The following is a 26,040-nucleotide window of genomic DNA, read 5'->3' on the forward strand; positions in this document are numbered from 1 at the left end:
TCTCCTTATTTACTCAATCAAAACTGTTCTTGATTTTGATCAAATCTCCCCTTAAACTTCTCTGTTTTAAGAATAACCCCAGCTTCTCCAGTCTTTCCACAGAACTGAAGTCCCTCATCCCTGGTACCATTCTAGTAAATCTTTTCTGCACCCTTCCCAAAGTGTGGTGCCCAGAATTGAACACAAACTCCAGCTGAGGTCTAACCAGTGTTTTATAAAGGTTTAGCTTAACTTCCTTGCTTTTGTACTCTATGCCTCTATTAATAAAGCCCAGGATCCCATATGCTTTTTTAACAGCCTTCTCACCTTGTCCTGCCACCCTCAAAGATTTGTGTATGTGCACCCCCTTGAAAATTGTACCCTTTAGTCTATATTGCCTCGCCTCTCATTCTTCCTATCAAAATGCATCACTTCACATATCTCTGCGTTAAATTTCATCTGCCCATTTCACCAGTCTGTCTATGTCCTCCTGAAATCTGTTACTATCCTCCACATTGTTTACTACATTTCCGAGTTTGGTGTCATCTGCAAACTTTGAAATTGTACCCTCTATACCCAAGTCCAGGTCATTAATAGATATCAAAAAGAGCAGTGGTCTTAATACTGACCCCTGGGGAACATCACTGTATACTTCCCTCTAGTCTGTAAAACAACTGTTCACCACTACTCTCTGCTTTCTGTCCCTTAGCCAATTTTGTATTCATGCCGCCACTGTCCCTTTAACCCCATGGACTTTAACTTTGCTAACAAGTCTATTATGTGGTATTTTATCAAATGCCTTTTGAAAGTCCATACACACAACCGCACTACCCGCTCCGTTATCATGGTGTGTGCTTTTACTTCTCCCGATCTATAACTAAACCATAGTCTGTACATGATTTTACTGTAATTGACAGTACTAGAGTGGAACATTTTATTTTAATCAATGGGCCATTAAAAATGGTTAGCAGCTTGTAACAATTTTGAGACTGCAGAAACATATTAAAGATCAAATGGAAGACGCGATGTCTTTTCGACAGCAACAGGGCTTATATGTTCAATTTCATGAAATTTCTTCTGCTATTACAATGCAAATTACTAGATTACTCCAAAGCATTTAAGATTGTTATAATCAATACCAATTATATTCAGCACACAGGAATTCTAGCTTTTATCAGTGATGAGGTTCAAGTTCATTTGAAATTTTGCAGCTTGTTTAAAGAATAGTTTGCATGTAGTTCTAGATAAAAGTTTCAATATCCTGACATTTTATTTGTTTAACTTAGCTTAATTGAAGCTTAATAAATATGCCCCTCAACTTCTTATCGCCATAAAGTCCTTGTGTTTTCCAGCTTCAACTGCATAGATGCTAGAAATTTCAAAGATTTGTTGTAGGGTACAATTAAAATTTTTGAATTCCAAAATAGAGTTTGGTCTATCCCTACACATATGAGATAATGAACTGGAATAACAATAAACCAGCATTCCAAGTTTATATTACCTAGTCATGCCATTGGTTTGGTTCATTGTCCACTCTTTATTTACTGCCCTATAAAATGTACTGAGATATCTCCCTCTACGTATATTGTTCTATAGAATCGTACATTGTGGGAATGACCTAATGACTAAAAATATATCTGAACAGTCTTGGCATCCCTCCACCGAACTCCCATTTCACCCTTCCCACACTCAATCCTCCCAGCCCCTCAGGAAAAAAAACTGGTAATGATTTTGGTGACCCTCAAAATCTGACACTTCTTGGATAGAACTACTATGTGTTGTCAAAAGAATGAATGCTCAGAGACCATTTTGAGGGAAAAGGATATTTTGAAACATGTTTTCAGAGTTTAGCATGGAAATTTATACAATTACTAAAATAGCTTTTTAGTCTTGAGGAATGGTGCTGTGATTTGATCCTGCAGTTTCCTTGCTCAACTTCTTTTGAACCTTTGAAATTTGGGCAATTCCTAAACTGTATTTTACTTGTTACTTCTGGATTTTGTTCTCTTTTGTTGAACTACAATTAATATTCATTATGCACAGCAATTTTTAAAATTCGTGTCTTTAGCTGATAAATTCTCACTTGAAAAACAAGCGGCCAGCAAGTGGAAATCAGGGTGGGTGTGGCACCTTGGCAGTACTTGGATGTCCAAGACACAACTGATGCAATTTTCAGACGGGCCTGTAAATGAGAGACTAGGCCACCTGACTTTGTAAAGCTACAAATCGGGGTCCCACACCAGTTGCAGGACAAAATTTTCAAATGAACGGAGATTGTGCCGGTTGTGTCCCTTTTTAAGGACTGCTGGAGGCCACTCAAAAAAAAAAACAGCCCAGGAAGTTTTATTTTTCCCAGGAGGAGCATAAGTGGCCCTCAAAAATACTTAGCCCACTTCCAACCTATTTGTGGCCACCCCCCCACCCCTGGGACTGCCTCGCCCTCTCCCAGGCCCGACCTGGGTGCCGAACGTTTTTCCCACCCTCACAGAAACAACAATCCACAGCAGAGTGCCTGCTAAGCATGTGCAGTTTGCCAGTGACATGCTAATGAGGCCCGGGCCTCAGTGGCTTGTGCCGGTGCAAAGAGGCAGGCAGAGCAGCCACTGTGCCAACTGCGCACCAATTTTAGCAGTATTTGAAAACTACCTCCTTTGTTGAACATTTTGCTTTCCCAAAAAAATTGCTGTAGCACATCCATCCAAGAGAGAAAAATAAAGAGTGCCTTAGATACAAATAATACACAAAATAAAAAGAGGCATCACCATGAACATTGTGCATGTGAACTGTTTGTAATTTGTACAGCAGATGTTTCCCATTTAGACAACTGATATAACTGTCTGAAAAGATAGCAGTGTCTCCATTATGGACATAGCGGGATAGATTTTCCTTTTATTGCATTTTTGCATAAAGCATCGCTTAAGTGCAGTGCATAGAGGATAATTGGGCAGGGAGGATCACACGCCTGTCGTGAAGCCTGTGCAATTTTTCTGCCCGTTTATTTAAATAGACAGAAAATTGGGCATACGATCCTTCCTGCTCGATTTTCCTCAATGCACTGTGCTCAGACAATCCTTTATATTCAAATGTAATGTGAGGAAAATCTGCTCTAGTCCATCATGCTTTAAATTATTGGTTTTGTCTGCCATGGTGGATAATACAGCATGCCCAGTGCAGTGTAGTCTGCCTAAGCCAAGCATGGGATTTTACTGCAGTTTTCTTTTTGTCACTGTTGTTGGTAGATTATATTTATTGACATTCAGTGGTACATATTTAACTTTGATAGAATCCACGCATATGGTTCATTTGGAATCTGAGTTATCTATGAATAAAATAATGACTGCTTTAACTAAATCAATGTAGCGTATCCTAAATATCCCATTGAAATTCTTTATCACTTTTGGGATAGGTATCACTATTGTAATTCTCAGGAGAAAAAGTAAATAATGTACTTCGGTGGTACAGAAGGTTGAGCATCTATAAAGTTAACCAGGACTGCTGGTTATTCATGCAGTGTGCCTCAACTAAGTGACTTGCTCTGATTTCAGCTGACATCTGCTAGCTAATGAGGTGATGGGGAGAAAAATGGAAGGTGAAGAGAATATAAATGATTGCTAGATGGAGTACCATGTTACTTCAAAATAAAATGTTTTCATTGTCATTTTTTTTTTACTTTATCAATCCATTCTACACAGAAAATTCCTTTGGACCGACAGTATGTAAGTTTCCACAGTCTACCTTAATTGCTGCATTGGACCCAGTCAGCTAGTCACATCCTCTATATGCTTCTAGTACCCGCCCTCCATAGATTTAGCAAACCCATTAAGCTTCAATTTCATTGTCCTCTAAAAAGTGTTGCTGATGGTGCAAATGAAAGATCAATTACATTCTAAAAAGTTCTATTATGCTGACATTATATTATCAGAGAATATTTGTGTACATGTATTTGTATATAAACTATGGTAAACAGCACCAAGTCCACACTGGTCAAAGTCACCAAGGAGGCTGTGATTGCAGTACAGTATACCTCTTGTCCTCCTAGACCTCTCCGCAGCACTGGGCACACCCTCCTCCTTCATCTTTTCTCTCTTGTGGTCCATCTCAGTGGCACTGCCCGAGCTTGGTTCCACTCCTACCTGTTCCAACAAAGCCAGTGTGCTTTCTGTATGCTGTCATGAGGTATGTCATACAGGTAGAATATATAAACCCAAATGCTCAAAGAATTTTAAGAACTAGCAGGCAGTCCTGGAACACTTATCGTTTTGATCCTTTTGATGTACGTGCCATTCTTTTGAAGTGAAGCACACAGAATTCATGGAGCCGTAATACCTGAGTAAACAGTTTTATGATAACTTGTGACATCTGCATCACCACCTGCAGCTCCCACGCATAGCAACCAGCCTATTTTAACATGTAACGATGATCAGAAATTATATTTTAGTCAGCCTTTGCTCCAGACAAATCATAAACTATTCCTGAGGAGTATCACATAGAATGCTAATGAGAAGGTAATGTCTGCAATCACTTGTTAGTTTGAACAGTTCGTTGTCTGTAGCCCAGGCACCACAACGTGGTGGACACCTTGTCATCCTAATTCACAATTATTAAATGAACACAATCTAATTCACACCCAGATCAAGAGGAAATTGAAGTTAGATGACTGTAATGCATTTAAGGGGAAGGGAGATAAGTACATGAGGGAGAAAGGAATAAAAGGTTATGCTGATAGGGTTAGATGAAGTAGGGTGGGAAGAGGCACGTCTGGAGCATAAACACCGGCATAGACCAGTGTTTATGGCCTGTTTCTATGCTGTAAATTATATGTCATTCTCTGTAAAATTACCTAGATTTTCTCATTGTAACATTGACAGTAAGCCAGTTTAGATTTTAGCAAAAAGAGTTAACAGAAGCACCGATGGAACAGAAGTTCTATTCATGTGCCAGGTTGTTTGTGTCCATCATCTGACCCTCAAGATTAGATTATTTCATTGAAGTGCCTCTGGGTGCCTTTTTGTAATAAGCACTGTTTATGACATGTCTTTATTTTGTTTTTAGGCCAATTTTTGTGCCAGCAGGAATTGTCACTGTGAATGCTGACTGAAATGGGTTATATGATAACATTCTTTATGAAGGATTAATATAAGGAAAATACCAAGATGAAGCTTTTTTATTGCCCTTATGCTAAAATTAACTTAATTTTATTCTTGCCTCATGTTAACATTATTATTTAACTTGCTCACATTTCCCCTCATCATAAGCGCTGCATTTTCTACATGATTCATATTCTCAGCTAACTGGTTTAGTTTAAAAGAAAATAAAAATGAATAAATGTACTTATTTTTAAGAATAATCCTTGTATTGTTGAAATAATTTCCAATAGATGTAGGTGCAATTTTATGGCTAATAATTATACTTCATCTACTTAATACAATTTCAGTTACAAAAATGTTTTGTGATGAAGTTGTAATTAAAATCCACCTATCTGGATGGATTTAAGATTCCAGTCAGGTGCATGTGTGTTTTTCCCACAAGAAAAACAAATAGAAAGAAAAGTTCTGTGCTTATATTGATACAACTTTTTTAAAAAAACAAGTTTTATCTTGAAATCTGGCAGTTCTAAAATAGGAAAGTAGATGCCATTATGTTACCCTAGATGCATATACTACTGATTAGTTGAGCCATTATCTTTGAGATTTGTTTTACTACTGTCTGCTAATTAATGTGAAAAGGCAATAGTGTTTGGTGGTTCATTGGGCAACAAAGGGGATTGTTGCACACTTAAATCCTTAAGCAGAAACTGTAGCCTGTCCAAAATTGTAAAAAGATTTGTTTTTAAAATATTGACTCTTGTACTGGGGCTTATACAGTAGAGTTGACCCTTCAAGTTACTGAAGTGTTGTAATTTACAGCTAAAGCCCTAATTAATTACAGTGACATTAAAGCTCAGAGCCAAAAAAACAAGGGAAATGTAGGACTCATTTCCACTGCTGTGGTGCCTCCTGGGAACAGAGGGATGATAGAGTAAAGTTGTGCCTGCATAGTCCCTCGCAACTCTTGATGCCTGCTGCCTGGGGAAAAAATAATTCAGTTTTCATCCATTTCCTGGAAGAGCTCACTCATGCTACAATATGGTTCCATGGCAGCCTTCCAGTATCTCACCTAAGTGGTCATTCTTCATGTGTAACTGTTGTAAATGTTGGCAGACTATTTGACTATGGAGTGCCTCACAGCTGAACCCATTACGCTGATCACTTTCCAGCAGGGATTTCAGTGGATAATGATCAAGAGTGGGAGCCCTGACTGATTTACTAGCCACAGGTGCTAAAGCCACATGTAGCCCCAATTGCTATCCCACGTCTGCACTTATAAAACAGTAGACCTTTTTTTGGCCATAGCCTTTATTGTAGTATCAAATCTTAATTTTACTATAATCACTAGAAAATCTTTCCTCCACATTAGTAATCAGTTCTTGTAGATGGCTAAATACTAAATCTGTTCTCTGTCCTCTGCTCGCTCCACAGATACTGCCTGACCTCCTGAGTGTTTCCAGCTTTCTGTTTTTATTACAGCATCCTCTATAGTACTCTGCTTCACATGATATATTAGGAAACAATCACAGAATGCCTCTGAAATTACTTGTATTTTAGCCCTTCTCTTAATTCTGGCTTGAAGGTTTTACCTACTTTATCTCCTGGTTATTTCTGTGATGCCAGTAATGCCAATATTTTTGATATCTGCAAATATCTTTAATTCCAAAAATTTATTTCTGGTGCTCTTTGTGTTAGTGCATAAATATTTATAAACATTTTTTTCTTTCTCCTGAATAAAATTATTTCTTCCTCCTTCATGATCAGCCATACCATTTGCTCATGTATGTTTACCAAAGTATTCGCAGCTCCCCAAATCTAGGTTAAATGATTAACAGTTAGTGTTTTGATTTGTATTAACAGCTTATCTTTCCATCTGATTATGTGCAGCAACCATTTTCCAAACCATCCCATCATATATTTTTTTCCTGTGTGTCTTGACAGTTTTGTCTGCTCTTTGAGTACTTTCCTTTCTCTTTCAGTAGTTTAAATTGATCAAATTTCTAGTTCGATTACAATACAAATTACTTAATCCACCTGACTAAAGTAACAGCAACTAACGTTGTACCGCTGGATAAAAAATATATGATCTAGTTTTGGATGTAAATTTCGGTTTTTCGTTTCTGTGCAGATCATACCTCTGTGGGTGGGCTAGGAGACAGTTTTTACGAATACTTGCTGAAAGCTTGGCTGGTATCTGATAAGACTGATACAGAAGCGAGGAAAATGTACGATGATGCCATGCAGGTAAAATAAAACATGCTTTTACTGCACTGAATGTGATTTTGGGACATTCTATATGGGGCATGCAAATTTATAATTGGGTAGCAAGAATACATATTTATATTAATGCGCTTAGTACTGCTGACCTTAGTACTACTTCACTCAGAGGGTTTTGAATCTTTGGAATTCTCTACCCCAGAGGGCTGTGGATGCTCAGTCGTTGAGTATATTCAAGGCTGAGGTCAATAGATTTTTGGAATATAAGGGAATCAAGGGCTATGGGGATCGGGCAGGTAAATGGAGTTGAGGACGAAGATCAGCCATGATATTGAATGGCGGAGCAGGTTCTAGGAGCCTTATGGCTTACTCCTGCTCCTATTTCTTACATTTTTATGACCTATTCTCAGGTTGCAATACAAGTGTCAACTCAGTTTCACCAATTCTCGGTTGAGTTGGTGTATTGAGTGATGTTCTGTGGCAGTGAGGGTTTATGAAATTAAATCTTATACTGTATATTTGGATAACCTACTGTTTTCTGATATCCTGGGTCCAAAATAAGAGGATGTTGTGATTAGTGACTAGTGCAATCTTTAAGCTTATGGGCTTAGAATATTTTAGCATTTGTAATTGCAAACCCACAATGTTTGTTTGAAAAAAAACTGGACACAGTTGACGTCACAATTTTTTCTTCATGCCAAGGACTTGAATAATGTTGTGGTGTTGATTTTAATTTAAAAGGGAGTTCACCAAGGTTAGAAATCTTCCTTCAGCATGGAGCCGCTAGGGCAGAGATGGAATTGATGTGTTAATGAACCAGGCATTGAAATTGTTTCCCATGATGATCGGGGACAATAGGGGAGTCATTTTCTCATCTCAGGTGCTCCCAGCAAACAAAATAGCACTGTAGAGGTTTGAAAAATCCCTTCCTTTTGAATTTTTCACGAAGCTAAATTCAGAGGGAGGGGGCATTGTAGCAGTCTTGATTGGCAGCTCTCTGACCAAACCCCAAACAGGAGAAGGGGTCAGGAATCAAGTTGTAACTTCCTGTGAGTCAGGAAGGAAGAGAACCAAGACCCACATGTTGAGAAGCCAGTTGGCAAGATCTGCTGAGAGGGAGAGCTGGCCATGACCTGCATATGCCTTGGTCTGAGTCAATGCTAAGACGGACTAAAAGCAAGTGTATTTAGCTCACTAATTGGGATAGGGCTGTGTGGTTTATTATTTTTCTTAATCATACGGACTTAACAGAAGTCAGTTGGTGTAAGTGAGATTTTGTTACATCTGTTACTGTATGTTCACTTGCTGTCTGGCCACTAAGTGTTTCTCAGTCCACACATGTGGAAGGCTCTATCCAATTTAGATCACAAGAGGATCCTATTGTGTCTTTGGTTTATGCTATCATATAATTCTAAACAATTTTACAACACCAAGTTATAGTCCAGCAATTTTATTTTAAATTCACAAGCTTTCGGAGGCTTCCTCCTTCGTCAGGTGAACGATGTGAAAAATCGTTCACCTGACGAAGGAGGAAGCCTCCGAAAGCTTGTGAATTTAAAATAAAATTGCTGGACTATAACTTGGTGTTGTAAAATTGTTTACAATTGTCAACCCCAGTCCATCACCGGCATCTCCACATCATATAATTCAATATAAGGCAGTATAGGCACACTCTTGAAGTTAAGACACTCAGATTATTTACAAAAGTAACCAGCACCGCTGTACATGAGAGAATATCCAAGGCAGACCTGAAATTTGTAGCAGTTGGATATTGCCTTTCTAATCTTGTGTTTAAATTTCTGGCAGGCTATTGAAAAGCATCTGATCAGGAAGTCAAACAGTGGCATGACTTTTATTGGAGAATGGAAGAACGGTCACCTGGAGAGAAAAATGGGCCACTTGACATGTTTTGCTGGAGGAATGTTTGCTCTAGGAGCAGATGGGTCCCCGGATGATAAAGCAGGTCATTACCTACAGCTTGGTGCTGAAATTGCTCACACGTGTCATCAGTCATATGACAGAACAGGTAAGATACAGCTGTCTGGCAGAAGCATTATGATTATACCTCACAACTTTTGCTGATAATTTTGTACATCAACTAAGTATTTTTGTGGCTGTACCTCCAGTATTTGATGGAGTGCTTTTTGGTGTTATCTGAATACAATGTTAATTAGTGTATTATATTTTCAATTTTAGGACCTGATCCACAACTTTCTTGGGTAGTGTTCATGAAAGTCTTATTTGTCTAGTGGGGAATTAGATGATAAATCTATACGAATAGCCTTTTAATGGTTGTTAAAATGAGATTTGAACTGAGATGCAAGTGAAAGGCCAGCAGTTGGGATTAATAGCTTCTCACAGTTAAGGATTTTAAGTAAAATTAATTTGACCAACTTCAACCTGATGGACATGAGTATACAGTATATAATTTGGTTTTGATTAGTATGTATTAGATAGCTTCACTGAGAATAAGGATGAATAGCGTGGGGACTAGCAATTTCATGAGTTCAGAAAGGTATGTCTTTCCACGCTTGGAGTTTGGCAGCTTAGACAAAGCTCTGAACTTTTTTAAAACTGCCATCAAACAGCAAGCACCTAAGGTTCTACCCATCAGATGAGGATCCTCTATTGGGATACCCCAGAAGGATACCGAAGTGTTCCTCCCCATGCTACATCAACTGTTTTTCTGTTTTGCACATTATCAACTAATAAGCTGAACATGTAAAATGTTTGATTGATCATTTCTAAGATAGTCAAACAATGAATGCCAGAACGTTCATGGATGGTCTGAGATGCATCTACTAGGTACAGTAAAAGTATTGGACACTTAATAGTTGAATGTGACATGTGGATGCATGGTATGTGTCTTTCTGGGTATCTAATAGAGGATGTACATCCATTAGATAGAACCCTAAATCCTTGCTATTTGATGAGTGGTCCATAAGAATTTCTCCTGATTTAGCCACTGATTTTCTGTCACTGAGTAGTTTTCCATAGAATACATATCCATGCAATATTTTTAGGGAGGAATTGTTTCCACAAAGTAGATATACATATGCATACACCATGGGTGGGTTAAGTGGGACATTAACTATTTAGTTGCCTCCTACTCTTATCCCGTCTAGCAGTTAAAGAAGCATTGGCATGGATCAAAACCCTGTAATTGAGGTGATTGATAGTTTACTAGCACTTTTGCAGCAGGATGGAGTTAAATGGGAAATTATCACTGACAAGCAGAAGTCGTGCTTGGTGCTGACCTGAATGTGTTTCTTGGATGTGTAACTTCACTGTAGGATATTCTGCATTTATGCAGCCTAATATTAGTGCAAAGAGCAGAGGAGGAAGATTGTTGCACAGTATCCACAGAGCTGTGCAACTAAGTTTGATGCAGGGTTTCTTAGCAGACTGTAAGGAGCAGAAGGTACATGGCCTCCTAGTTGGAATGGTTAATTTTATAGCCAATTGTACTGTATTAAAGCTAAGATATTTAGGCAGGAAAAAGACTAGCATTTTTATAGCATCTCATAGTACCTCAAATTTTTGGTATATAATGAATTACTTTGAAGTGCAGTAAATCTCATGTAGGCAAATGCAACAGCCATTTTATGCATAACAAAATCCTATAAACAGCTGCCTAGTTGAATGGCTTTTTTGCATCCAATTGGTAGTGCAATTGATTCCTGAATAATTAATTGACATCTTGCATTATTGATGGAGTCTGGTCAATATTTATTGATTTGGGGATTTTGGAGTCACAGTTTAGAAACAAGATTGGCCTTTATGAAGTGCAATCTAGACCATCTTTTTTTAATATCCACTTCATTCCAGAAATCAACTATAGATTTGGTCCTAACCATTGCGTTGGTTGATATATATTGGAATTTTTTTTGATAATCTTTTCTGTGAAAAAAATGTGGAGACAGTTAAATTTAAAAGTTATATTTTAAAGAAATGTGTATTCACACAATTGTTTTAAGAAATGGCATCAAGACAAAAGGTGGTTAAATGCTAACGAGTTAGATTTGAAGTTCTTTCTTTGAGAAAAGAACTAACTTGCATTTATATAGTGCCATTCACAATCCTAAGACATCCCAAAGCGTTTAACAACCAATGAAGTATGTTTGAAGTGTTGTAATGTAGGAAACGCAGCAGCTAATTTGCATACAGTAAGGTCCCACAAGGAGCAATGAAATAAATGACCAGATCATTTGTTTTTAAATGTTGGTTCAGGGATAATTATTAGCTAGGACACTGGGAGAACTCTCCTGCTCTTTGAATAGTGCCATGGGATCTTTAACGTCTACCTGAGAGGGCAGACAAGGCCTCAGTTTAATGTCTAATCCGAAAGATGACATCTCCGACAGTGCAGTATTCCCTTGGTACTGGTCAGCCTAGATTATATGGTCAAGTCTCTGGAGTGGTGACTTGACCCCACAACCCTCCGACTCATAGGCGAGAGTGCTACCAGTGAGCCAAGGCTGACATGGATTGTTAATGATAAGCAGTTCATTAGCTGGCTCAGTAATCAATAAGCACCTCACACCCATTTTGTTGGGAGATCCCTGGTCACGGGGATTCAGCAGGAGTTGTCTGGCATAGGCCTTTCTCTTGGGTTGTGAACACGGTGATTTTTTTTTAAATAGCGATACAGACAGTCAGTCAGATTTTTAAATAAAAAGCTGAGGGTAAGCTTTTGCCGGACTCGGGAGGTTAGAATGCAGAAATTATTTTATTTAAGTCAAGCAAGATGACCCACTGATATGGGGAAGTATAGTGTGTTTATTATTTTGTATTATTACATAAAGACAAGTTGTACTGATTGAATTAAGTGAGTCCGATAATAACTGTTGCTTTGTATGTTCACCTACTGTGAAATAAAGCAGCTTAATGATTTGTATCTGTCCACGTCTTACCATGTGTTTTCTCAGTCGTCTTTGAAAAGATTGCATTGACATATGCAAAAGACATGAATGTCCAGTTCAGATCACGGGGCTACTATTGTTACACGCATGATTTACACTATTGAAAAGTTAGATATTGGGCTATATGGGCACACCCCTAAACTTAAGACTCTCAGGCTGTATACAGGGGTGACAAATACCACTGTACACAAAAGAATATCTAATGCAAGACCCTAAACTTGTAACAGTCACCTCAAGCAACACTTTCGGGGCTAATTTCTTGCAGAAGTTGGATAGAAATTTGTTTGGCCCAGGTGCTTTTGCTGCTCCTAATAGATCTGCATAAATATGCTGGTGGACGAGCTATTGAATCACTGGAATCATGCTCTCCAACCTACTTCTTCATGCACATGACAAGAATAGCCTGGTTGTCCTGCTTTACTGACTAAAGGGGGATCAGGTGCTTGATGTTGCTGGTAAAAGTTCAGTTCCTTTTGAACCTACTGCAGGGTCCTGTTTATATGCTGACTTGTCTGGCTTATTTTGTCCAAGGGCCTTAATTTTTTTCCAGAGCTTTGAACGGTACTTAATCGGTGCTGGGAATGATAGTGCAAAATAGAATTTGTTTTATTACAAGTCATTACCATCCCTTACTTTGATCACCAAGTTCAGTTTTTAAAAAAAAAAACAATTTGGAAAAGACATACTAAAATAATTGATACTGGTTGTATACATCAGAAAATAAAACATATGACTTCTGAGTGTAGGCATCTACCACAGTGAGGAATTATCTAATAATGTTTTTCAGCCATTCTTAGTAAGGAAGGTTAAAACCTTGAGAATTCTGGTGTAAACTATTGAGTTTTTTGATTTGCTCATTTTATTTGTTAATATGTGAATTTGTTTTTCTCCCATCTCCCTCTTTTTTTAAAAAACAGTGCTAAAGTTGGGCCCTGAGGCATTCAAATTTGATGGTGGGACAGAGGCAGTGGCATTGAGACAAAATGAAAAATACTACATCCTCCGGCCAGAAGTGATAGAAACCTACTGGTACATGTGGAGATTCACGCATGACCCCAAATATAGGCAATGGGGCTGGGAGGCAGCTCAGGTGAGAAATGCAAAATCACAAAATGGAGAAAAAAGTAACTTTCAGGTGGCATTGACTTTAAAAAGTACCATTAACAAAAGTAATCTTTATGTGATAATAGCTATTTTTTCCACTAGTTTGTTACATTAAAAAATCCTGAGTATAACTGTACCCATGTATATGTACCTCTTGGTTCAATGACTTTCCCTAGCTGCACTAGAGCCCATCTTGTCCACATTGGTTATTTATACTGACACACTTGCGATCTTTCCTTTCCTCCTTTCCTCTCTCTTTCTTGTCTTTCTCTTCCTCATGCTCTTTTTCTTCTCTTCCTCATGCTCCTTTGTTCATTTACAGCTAGATTTGGTCACTCATCACCAGTTGCAAGTATTTCCTGTTCATTGTGGAAGATGTAATATTTGCCTACACTTGTGTTTTTTTGAAAGCTTTGAAATTATGGGAGGGGAAATACTGTTATCTTGCCTGTGCTTCCAGTTTAATATCACAAACACAATACACATTGTATTCGATTCTGTTTAATGGTGGTTTCTAATATAAGAAATAAGTGCCTTGTTCATGAATAGTTACTTAGATATTTGTAGTCACCCAGCTGTCATATTGCTATGCATAAGGGGTCATCTTGCAGGGATACGACTTCCAGATATCTTACCCCACATACTTCAATTTAGCTCTTTGAAAACTGCACCAGCATTTAAAAATAATGGCCCAGAATTTGCTGGAGCAGGGCATCTTGCTGCGGCACTGTTAGTTAGACTTTTTCTCTCACCCTTCAGCTGGAAAATTTTTTGATCCTCAAATTGCTGGAAGTGTATGCTGATAACTGTATGGCGAGGTCAACAGGGCATCTGGGACCTTGGTGAACAGCGGGACCAACAGGTTATCTCCTTAACTAATGAGATTTAAGGGTTGAGAAAGAAACAGAGGAACGATGAAGAAGGGGCGAATTAGTCAAATCAGGGACCGAAAGAAAAATAAAGTAAAGAAAGGTTGGTTTAAAAGAGAAAGAGATGGAAAAAATTAAAACATTTTAAATATTAAAAATCTCTAAGAACAATTTACTCCCTGCAGGAATGTGATGCCACAGTTTCAACTGTTCTCTTTCTGGGCTGGAGAGGTTGAGTGGCGTTGCAGGAACATAAATCTCGTCATTAAAAGGGTCCTTACGCTGTTAAGTACCAGCCCTAACTTTCTGCGGCGAGTTTAATTGGTAACTAACGCGCAAATGCAGCAATTTCTTGAAACTCATTGGGAGGTTGACGGCAAGTAACCGTTTTCGTGAGGCTAATGGCGGAGCTGCGCAAATCATTCAGTAATTTGTGCCGATTCGTAACTCACGGTGTATCTCTTCCTCACCACAAATTGCTGAACAATTTACAAACTAATAACGGCATGTACATTTAACTTGCTGCTATTTTGCCAGCAAATTCTGGCCCAATAAAAATGCTGAAAAAGCACTTGAGCTTTAAAAAATAAAACACCCTTTGAATAAATCTACCCTCCCTCTTCGTCTGCCTCCTCCCCACTGTGACTATACTCCCTCACCAACCCATGGGTCTGAAATGCAAAGCCAGTCTCTAGGAACACAACTTTTGGGAGTGCAGCTGAGGGCCTGGATATTCTGGTCCAGTTATGGCAGGAGTGGTAGAGAACATCAGGACAAGTATCTGCTTGTAACAAGGTTAAAGAATAACACCCACGCAAATTGGTAGCCAGGAGTAGATAGTCAAACTATTCCAGGATGGGTGGTGCTTTGGATAAACGCAGCACCTTATCTTGGAACTGTAGCTAGGATGTCTTATAGGTGAGTAAATAACAGTGCCACCTACATTGGAGACCAAGTTTGAGGAGCTCAGAGCTTATAAAATAAAAGGTAAGTTTAATTGTGATGGAAGCGATGTGACGGAGGCATGGCAGGAAAGTGTTACAAGAAGTAGCTGTGACACTTTTAATATATTATCAATATTGTGAGAGTAAGCCTAACTCTCAAATCTGAAATAGACCTCTTGATCTGCATCAAATCCTTTCATGTTTAATGGTGTCTGGCATCAAGGCAATCTGACTCCAGAGGTAATGCTGCTTTTATAGTTCTCTGGTGCCCAAAGGAATGCTTTTAGTTCAGTTTACAGTATAAGCTTGAACTCCGTCATGAGCATAAAATATCAATAAGGTACATGGGGGCTTTGGTCCCCCATGGTAAGATGTCACTAGTACTCGCCCATTAATGCTGATGGGACAGAATTGATTGGAATGTTGTGGTTTCAGTGATAATTGTGAAACTTTCCTGACAAGTTATAAATATTAGAGGCAACTTCATCCACAATTCGTCCATCAAAACTGAACACCGCAAATTTTCCCCCAAAAATGAAATTTACTGCTGTTCAGGCTAGTTACAATTTAAATGAAACTCCTGCAGTTGTTGAGAAGCACTTCTCATTTTTAAATTTCTTCAGTTAGGATGCTTCAGATATAATAAAGGCAGTTAGTCTTCTAAATTATTTTCAGCAAAAAGTTTAAGACCCAATTGTGTTTCTGATTAGAGAATGTTTGATGTGCCTGCAGTTACTGGTATTTTGCAGAAAGACTATTAGATATTTTCAGTTGTTGCACCTTGACATTCTTAGATTTGTTTATATAATTATGAATACATGCTTCATTTCCAGCTTCTAGCCAGCAGAAGCTTTGTGTTGATACTTCTGTAGTACATGCAATTACCCCAGGAATCTAAAAAATAAGTGTGAAACCGTATTTTGATAAGCATGCTTCTATTTTCAGGCTATCGACAAGTACTGCAGGGTAATCGGGGGATTTTCGGGTGTTAAAGATGTCTACTCCTCGTCGCCAGCCTATGATGATGTGCAACAAAGTTTCTTCTTGGCTGAAACACTAAAGTGAGCAAACAACCAGTATTTAAACCTAGCTGGCTGGATTTCTTCTAGTAACTGCTGTAAACCATATTCTGTGTTCACAGTATTACTTTATAAAAATGAGAGTCTTCCACTGGACATGAGACTTTAAAAAAAAAAAAAAAAAATCTGCTTTGATATCAATCTTTCCTGAGTTGTTTTAAAGTATGAAAACTAATTCTATGCAGTATTGAAGATATTGCCACTTTATCATTTGACCCCTCTAATAATGGGATGGTACATGAAGTAACATAGGTTGTACTTTCCTAAATGTCAGCTCCCCCTCTCTCTTCCCGCCCCCCAAAGATTGAATCATTCATTGTCCGTTCTTGCTTCTAAATAAATTAAAAGCATATATACTATTGAGAATGGCTGAAAACAGACCCTAGCAGCTATCCTTTGCTCTTTTTACATACATAAAATTGCCTAGTTATTGATAGAAATAATAACTTTATTTACTCTCTGCCATCTCTATTAAATGAACAGTGTTATCATTTTCTAGTCTTTATTTTTGGATCTTGGAGGTGCCAATGTATATGCAGTGATATACCTTTGCTAGGACTTGATACAGCTGACTGCTCCTTCATACTGAGTGTGTGGCAACAAGAAGTTTCAGTATTCCTAGGGTACGATTATTAAGTGAAATTGTCTTTAGTCATTTTTAGAATTTACAGCTAAAATTAATAAAGCAAAGACTTTTCAACTAAGCTGGTGTTTTTTAAAAAAAATGAAATTGTTAAAATTCATGGTTATTTAGAATTCAGTCTGCCTGCCGTTACCTGTGAATGTTGAAACTTGTTGCAGCTGCATGCATTGTATGAAGGGGCATTTCCTGCGTTAACGTCATGTTGCAGCAAAAGTACATTATAAATGCCATATGAAAATTGAAGGGACCGTTGAATGGCATGATTGCGTGACGAGTAAAGAAAGTTCCTTTTTCTATCATATTAGATTGGCCTTTTATAAGTTTCTGGAATGACAATGAGGCACCACATTTTTGGCCCCTGGAGTAGTTTCTTAAGGTATTCCTTCATACAATATTTCTAGGGTTTTATCTTTTCAAAAGCCAACAAAAATATTCCTGTTGTACTTCTGTTTATAAAGCTGTTAGTTCCATCTGCTGGTCACTGAGAGCTAAGCGTAGGTATTATGTTAATAAATAGCGCAGAGAGTTCTGTTTGATGAGAATCAAAATTAGCAACAGAGATTCTAGTGGATGGGTGAAGTTAGTCAGTGTTATATAATATCCTAGGCTTTTAGAAAGAAAGAACACACACATTTGCATTTATATAGCGCCTTTCATGACCGCAGGACATCCCAAAGCTCTTTGCACCCAAGTCAGTACTTTTGAAATGTAGTCATGCAGCAGGCCAATTTGTGCGCAGAAAGGTCTCTCAAACAGCAATGATAATCTATGTTAGTGACTTTGGTTGAGGGATAAATATTGGTCAGAACACTGAATTACCCTGCTCTTCTTGAAATAGTGCCAAGGGATCTTTTATGTCAGAGATTCCCAAATTCACCTTATCTGTTTAATTCTGTTTGAAGACTGTTCTTTGCATTTTTTGTCCATTTCGCCACAAGCAACAGTAGGAGGGATACTGGGGTGATTGGTCATGTTATGTCCCCCCTCCCAACACCTGACACAGCAACTGGTGAGGGTGGCCAATAGAGAGCGAGTGCGAGCGGGAGGCACAGATGAGGTGGGCTCCATGTATTGTAGATAGAAACCGTGAAATTTCAATCCATTGATTTAACTGCAAACCTGGACAAGCAAACTGCCAGCCAACAAAGTTTGGAAAAGAGACCAAGGTAATCAGCACATTGTCCAGGCTGAAATGTGAAAAATGGTCACTAAGGCAAGCTGCAGGAGGACGGGTGGTGCTGATAGAATTGTACCCCAGTGTGAGCTGTTACCTTCAGGAGGTAAGGGGAGAAAAGGTGGCTAAGATGAATTAACAATCTGCCATCACTGCCTTAAGTTTTGTAAGGAATCTTACAACACCAGGTTATAGTCCAACAGTTTTATTTGAAAATCACAAGCTTTCGGAGGCTTTCTCCTTCGTCAGGCGAGTGTGGCGAAGGAGAAAGCCTCCGAAAGCTTGTGATTTTCAAATAAAACTGTTGGACTATAACCTGGTGTTGTAAGATTCCTTACATTTGTCCACCCCAGTCCATCACCGGCATCTCCACATTAAGTTTTGTATACCTGTAATTTTATGTGGATAAAGTTTACACAATTATAGATCTACAAACACTGCTATAGTAATATACAATAACAGAACTTGATAGAATTTTTTATTTGGACAGTTTTAGTAACTCTTACCAATGGGGGAGCCGAGTGATAGAGAATGTATCCATTTGTGAGGATCATGTTACGTTAGAGTTTTTGGTCATTTTCACTTTGTGTAGTAATGACTGAGTTTGTTTTCAGGCCTGTGGAAAGAAATGGCCCTTATGCAGCCATCTCCTCTCTAGAATGTAATTAATATTTTGGGTCTGGAAATTAACTTCAAAAAAAAATTTACAAACTCAGCAGGATGATGCTTATCACTGAAGAAAACGTCATTTTTGTGCTATAACACCCTTAGCTGAGTGCCATGAGAAAAGCCTTTGCAGTTTTTTGGGGCAAGCCTTTTTTGTCAGAGTGGGGGCAAATGAGAGGTCTTAAGCAATATGTTATGTTAGCTGAGAAATTAAAATTCTCTTGTTCTATGCAAGAATACTGCTTCTTAGAAAAAGGTGGGATATGCATGGGACATGAATCTTAGAAAGGGGGCTCACCAAAAAATGTTTGGGACCTCTGTTTTATGTCCACCTGAGAGGGCAATCAGGGCCTCGGTTTAATGTCTCATGCGAAAAGTGGCAACTCTAACAGTGCAGCAGTCCGCCAGTACTGGGTATCAGCCTAATTCATGTGCTCAAGTCTCTGGTTTGGGCATTAAACCCACAACCCTCTGACTCTGAGGCGAAAGTGCAACCACTGAGCCAAGGCTGACACGTTCAGATAGTTTCCTACAATTTTGCTTATACTGATGAAATGCTGTATTGACTTTATTTTTACAGTATAATTATGCCTGCTATAAGTATGTAATTCTGATTAACTCTTTTACATCACATGCTATGTTTCAAATATTAGCATACACTATAACGTAAGATCTCTCTCTGTAAAAAGCAGCCGTGGGCAGAACATTTTTGGAAAATAAGTTATGTATTTACAGGGTATAACCTAACTCAATATATGGTGGGGCTTTCTTAGCCATAACACTGTTGAATGCTTGGGTCAAAATAAGTTTGCTAAGTTGGAAAATTAATTTCATTTCATGAGTGGGAAAACTGTAACATTCCAATGAGTTGCATAATTTGGCAGTCCCATATTAGTCAGATTTTAATGAAAAATATCCTTTTCCCCCTGTCTCTCGTTTTATTCATCAAGGTGCAAAATGTCAGTGCTGGGGATGGGATTTTTACAACCAGTGTCAGTTTTGCATATTGCCAACATTGTGTTATTTTTTGTACACTATTTTTTAGGTTCAGTTTTAGAAAGAGGGATTCAAGAAAGGTTTCTGACAGATTACATATCAGAGGTGGTTCCCACTCGTCAGACAAATTAGCATAGCATGAGTTTCCATCTGAGCAAGACAAACAATTTCTACTTTGTCAAAATTTCCCTAATTTATATTTTAAGATGGTTGAAATTCAAAAAAATCATACAAACATAACTCATAACTTGTGGATTTGCAACTTTTTCTTTGAAAAAGTTGAGCTGCCTTCAATAAAAATTACATTTTTGCATACCTATGTATTTGCTATGATCTTTGTTTTGAAAGAACTCTACAAGTTTCTCTATTGATACCTTTTGTTAGAGATGTTTATGAATGCTTCCAGTTATCTTTTGTGTAAAGCTGGTTATATTTTCATTCACCAATAGTATTCCTTCTCTGATACTGGCAAGTAAGCACTCCAGTGTATTCCTCTAAAGTGGAGATGTTTCACATTTTCACTATTATAGACATCCCGTGTATAGAATAAAGTGTATTGTCTCCCAATGAAAAGAATACATTGGTTATGTTACATCTTGCTGTAAAAGGGTTGCATAAAAAGGTGTTAGTACAAAATTGAACCTGAGTGAAGGAGAATGCATAACTTTTAAGCACAATTGAGCTCTACAGACTTCTAGAGGCTTCCTGTGGAGAATTTTGTTTATATAGTGCAAATATTCCAGTTTCATGCATAATTTCGTTGTAATAAACGTTGTACTCAATAGTAACTCAGTTGTTAGTGTACCACTCCTTCTAGAACTAAGTCAAACACGCAGGTCCCAGGTTTTATCTGCAGTCTGTGCTGAGTAAACTGATCACTGCTGGGATGAAGGCAGGGAGATGACCTGAAAATTTTAAAATGTTTTATTTCCTGGGTTAATCAGCTTGCTTCATAATGTAAACAGCTGTGTGTTTTTTTTAAATTTCAGGTACCTGTACCTCCTGTTTTCTAGTGATGACCTCTTGCCCTTGGACTATTGGGTTTTCAACACAGAAGCTCACCCTCTTCCTGTTTTACGTTCTATGAACACTTCTCTTTCTGGAAATGTGGCATTTCAATGAGAACTCCGAGACAGCCGGAGGTGAACTTCACTGTTGTATCGTAGTGCTAGCAGGACAAGTGCAACTAATCTGCTGGAAAAAAAATGGATCCTACTCAATAAGACTCGAATGATTTGAGATTAAACTGTGCAGGAATGGTGTGGACTACTGGGATAATACATCTTTCACAGCAGAGTAACTACGAATGTATAAGTTTACAATGGTGTAGTTGGCAATCAGTACAGTACTAATGCTGTACAATGAACATCATGGCAGATGTTCAACGAAAGCTTAACAGCACTAGATGTATGTAAGTAGTACAGGATTTTGTTTTCTCCTGTACTGCCTGAAGCCATTGAAGTCCCTGGTAAGAGTGTAATAGCCTCAGTTTTTAAAGAAACAGTATCCCTTTTGTGGAGTCATCCATACATGGTTCTTCCTAGCAAAAAACAGAAGAGCATTCTATTTTTGTAGGAAAAACCTTGGAAGAGATTGCTTCCTTATTGAACATGAGGGTTTGTTCCAGTTCTGATGTTGCATATGATTGCAGACGTCTTGGAATTGTTGGAATCTTGCCAGTATAAGTGTGCTTGTGGTATTTCTGCACTTGGCAAAATTTCTTTACTCATACAGAAGCCTTTGTGGTCATTTAAAAAAAAAACACCTATTGGTATCACTATTTCAAATATGAAGGCCCAGTTGAACATCAGGTTTGATTTGCTTTGGGAGAACTTTGACTGCCCTTGTAGCATATTTTTCAGTATTGTAGAAAGATGTACTTTTTCCAGGATATTTCCATTCTAATATGGACACAAAATCTAGAGCATTTTGTCAATAGTCTACTGTATTAGCCCCCAACAGATGACTAGTGGCAGAAAGTTGGCACTTCAGTTTAGGCTGAACCATTTCATTGTGGTAAAATGCCTATAAATGTGGCTAATTTTGTTTCTCACCTTGCATTCTGCTTAGATCTTAATTGACTGGTGTTCAAGAGTAATCAGACTGCTCTTCAGCACCAGTGGATGGGGGTCCCACAGAGTGGATCAAAATTTCCTGGAGTTGGTACACATCTTTTACAGTATTGGAGAGATGAACATCTGTGTTGTGAGCATCACTTAATCAAGGTCTGTAAATTTTTTTAAACTTCAGGTTCTTGAATGAAAACCCTGAATGAAACCTACACAAAATTCTCTTGTTGCTTCCACTCCGCATAACCCCCTGCACAATTGGTAAAATGTAAGGTAATCTTACATATTTATTCTATACACTCTGCTCCTCTTAACTCAAATTATCTGATATTTCAGTTTTTTAAGCTCTAAATTCCCACTATGCTGTATTATTTATGTTGCTTAATTCAGATTATTGGGTAATTCAATTATTTAGAGCAGAAAGTGACTTTGAATTAATAGGAGTAGATTGTATGCATAAGTTTAAGTATACTGAAACAAAGGTGTACTCAATGATTAAAAACTCTTGATGTCTCTGAGGATGTTTTTGTTTACTACATTATCCAGTGTTTACTCTCATGATCAAATAGGATTTATCCCCTTCCACCTCTCACCTGATTGTTTGGTTTCCAAGCTGCTCTAAAATGTATATGAGGGATTGAGGAGGAGGGGAAGAGGAATTCTTATATGATCCGTTATTAAAGAAGGATCTACGGCAATAGGAAACGGATTTCTAATATTTACCAGTTCTGGTAAGTGAATCAAATTTGTTGCCTTTCCACCTTCCGTACCCCACATACATACACAGAGCAAGCATGCACGCGCGCACACACACACACACACACTCACTCTTCCTCACTCTTTCCTGGCTAAGAATGTGAGCAGGTGTCAATTCCATTCTGTAATTGGCCACTAACAGATGTACAGCAGCAGCCCGAGTTGCCCCCTTGACCCCATTCTTGCTAAACTGCTGACCACTTAACTTTTCTTACTGGCCTACATGCTAGCTGACATTGTAAATGATTCCCTCTCCTCAAGTTCTGTCCCCTTCCCTTTCAAAACCACTGTCATCATTCCTTCCCGTCAAAAAAAAAATCCACTCTCAACCTCACTGTTTACAAACAACTACACCAGCTCCAATCTTCCTTTGCTGTCCAAAGTCCTTGAACATGTTTCCCAAATTCGGGCCCATTTCTGTCACAGCTCTGTTTGAATCTCTCCAATCAGCTTTCTGACCCTCCTACAGCACTTAAATAGTCCTAACTAAGGTCACAAATTACATCCTCTATGACTGTCACCATGCTGCAGTATCCATTCTCGTTGACGTTGACTTTGACTTCTCTGCAACCTTTGACTCGGTCGATCAAACCATCCTCCTCCAATGTCTTTCCTCCATTATGCAGCTCAGTGGCACTGCCCTCACTTGGTTCCACTCTTACCTATCGGACCCCATATCCTCTCCATCACAAGGACTGCCTACTTGCATCTCTGTAACATTGCCTGCCTCCACCCCTACCTCTCTGCCACTGAAACCATCATCTGCTTCTTTGACCAAACTATTGGTCACCCTTCCTAATATCTCCGCCTTTCACTTGATGGCATGCTGTTCATTGTTTTGATAATGCCTTTGTGAAGTGCTGTGGGTGTTTTTCTACATTAAAGGTGCTATATAAGTGCAAGTTGTTGCTGAATTGATGAACAGGCAATCTGATGCTCTCCCTCCCTCCCCCTCCCCCAAGTAAGAAAGCATTTCATATCTAGAATTTATGTGAACAGTTATGGCTATAATGTTGTACTTTTATGATATAGTGCACTAAAATGCTGTATTTTCTGTAAAATAATTATTCACACAATAGGAGATAATTGCACAATCTGGGTGAATTCTGTAAAGTATTTACAAAAGTTTAATAACATTCATCTTTTTTTTGCTTAACAGGAAAATAATGCGCAATTGTTTGTGTATTCCTGTTAAGTGATTGTTGCTAACTAATTTCCTATTAATCATGAAAGTTAGAGCAGTTCAGTAGGAATTGACTTTATTTACATGAATTCTGATAATGTGAATATTCCAGCAGACAAATATTTTGTACGTAATTTGAGGACCAGTGTGGAGACCAAATGCATTAAAAACTCTATAGATCAGGGATTAATTTCATACTAGTCAAAGAAAACTTTAACTTTGAACTCATCCAAAGCACAAACTCTGGTCTGGTCACAGCTGAATCTTGAATCTTCTGCTAGGTCCTTTTCTATGGATGGATTGGGAGTACAGGTGTAATAAGGAAAATTTAAGTGAACTAGTTGTTTAGAGATGCAGCAGAACTCTAGTTACTAAATCAAGTCATGTTGAATGACTGTTAATGTATTTTAGTGTAGTTTCAGCTCTCTTCCTACCACCTAGCTAAGGAAGCAGAATGATGTCCATGCCTCATCAGTTTCAACACTGCATGGTTTGCAAATATCAGTTGTGCTTGGAACAGAATGAGTTTTACCATGGCTTCTAGAGGTAGAATACTACTTTTCATTGCAGTGCTCCATTGAATTGCAACTGATAAAATTCCCCTAACAGAGATAAATTCAAAATTTGGTACCTTTTGATGAGTTTAGAGCACAACTGAGGTAATTGACTATTCCATAAACATGCTTCAAAGCTAGTTTTAAAAGTGGTAGAGAAGCAAGAGGATATTGTGGGTAACAAATCATTCTGCGTTATTAAATTTATCTTGTTTAATTTGACTCAAACACAAGTGGAAAAACTGCTCCTTTCTCATCCGAGTATTTGCCACTCAAACCACTGGTCAAAATGGGGGATGAGTTTGTCCATTCCTGTCGAGATTGCAAGGTTAAGCACCTAGCAATTAAGCATCTAATAACTGAGCATTCTACTATAGAGGAAAGCTTGCTTACTACATTACTAGGATACTTCCTATAGGCCAAATCTAGAGTGACATTATTGATATTGGTGAAGAACACCTGTATCATCTGCTATACCATCTGAACGTATCTGGGATCAAGTGGTCCAAGTTGTGAAAGAATCGCTATGGATTTTGGGGATGAAAATCAAGTTTTAAAAAAAATTCTTCATGGAGAGTCTAGAACTAGGGGTCATAGTCTCAAGATAAGAGGTCAGCCATTTAGGACCAAGATGAGGAAAAATTTCTTTGGAATTCTCTACCCCAGAAGGCTGTGGATGCTCAGTCGTTCAGTATATTCAAGATTGAGATCAATAGATTTTTGGACACTAAGGAAATTAAGGGATATGGGGATAGGTCGGGAAAGTGGATTTGAGGTAGAAGATCAGCCATGATCTTATTGAATGGCGGAGCAGGCTCGTGGGGTCATATGGTCTACTCCTCCCATTTCTTATGTTATTAATATTGGCCAAAGCGATACTGTCTTTATATTGCCAGTAGCCTTCCTGCTGAATGGATTTGCTTCACTGAGTGAAGCTCTAAACGTGTGTTTACCCATATAAAAGGTTTGTGTGCATGTAGGATGCGGTACATAGAAACTGTAGAATATTATGTTTCTTATTTTCATTCACTGTTCCACTTGATTGTTGTACAGAACTGGGTGAAATACATCACTCAATAATGGATTCCTGTATAGATCAAGAATAAGTGGAAGCAAGATATTAGGCTAGGGCTGTAAAAATGTAACCAGCCAAACAGTATGAAATGAATGAAATGCAGTTGAAATGTATACCTGTTAAAGCCCGGGGAGAAAGCTCTGCCTCCAACAGTATTATCCTTTTTTTGTGATAGTTAGCATCCCTAAAGTGATTTTTAATATTATCCTTGATTACTTTTTCGACTTCTGCTGTGACTTTGTAGATAACCTTAATTGCTGTGTGTGAGCACTTAACTTGATAAAATTAGCAGCTTTGGTTCCGCTTTATTAATGAAGAACTGCTTGTTGTGATCAATGGAAAAATGGGGAGTCCTAGGTATATATTTAAGAGTATGGCTACAGCCATCTTTCCATTGCAAAAGCCTCACGAAAATAATGGATGATTTTGTTCCCCTCTGCCTTTTGGGGCTGGGCCTTTCCTTCATCTCTTGCATTATTGGATGTGCACCTGAAGTGCCGTGACCTACAAGGCTACAGACCAAGTGCTGGAAAGTGGGATTAGGCTGGGTGGCTTATTTTCGGCCGGCCGAATGGCCTCCTGTGCCATAAATTTTCTATGATTCTATTTTTATTTCTTTCTTTCCTGTCTGATGCTCATTCTATTTCTTCTATACCTGCACTTTTCTTGTTTGTTTCGTTATTATTTTCAGCCGGCATCATTGTTTTGCAGCCTGCCGTGGTA

The 26,040-nt window shown here is 38.3% G+C and overlaps 1 protein-coding gene across 2 annotated transcripts in view; it reads left to right on the top strand.

Moving 5' to 3' along the window:
* Window positions 1-25,614, top strand: part of man1a2 (mannosidase, alpha, class 1A, member 2) — a 142,810-nt gene extending 117,196 nt beyond the window's left edge. For both annotated transcript variants that reach the window (XM_067992950.1, XM_067992949.1), the window contains exons 9-13: window positions 7,195-7,310; window positions 9,090-9,309; window positions 13,123-13,295; window positions 16,068-16,183; window positions 20,670-25,614. In XM_067992950.1, coding sequence (XP_067849051.1) covers window positions 7,195-7,310; window positions 9,090-9,309; window positions 13,123-13,295; window positions 16,068-16,183; window positions 20,670-20,802 — 758 coding nt within the window. In that variant the 3' untranslated portion in view covers window positions 20,803-25,614. The remainder of the gene's footprint in view (window positions 1-7,194; window positions 7,311-9,089; window positions 9,310-13,122; window positions 13,296-16,067; window positions 16,184-20,669) is intronic.
* Window positions 25,615-26,040: the final 426 nt, after the last annotated feature.

This window comes from Heptranchias perlo, chromosome 11 (assembly GCF_035084215.1).
Source record: "Heptranchias perlo isolate sHepPer1 chromosome 11, sHepPer1.hap1, whole genome shotgun sequence".
Classification (NCBI taxonomy): domain Eukaryota; kingdom Metazoa; phylum Chordata; class Chondrichthyes; order Hexanchiformes; family Hexanchidae; genus Heptranchias; species Heptranchias perlo.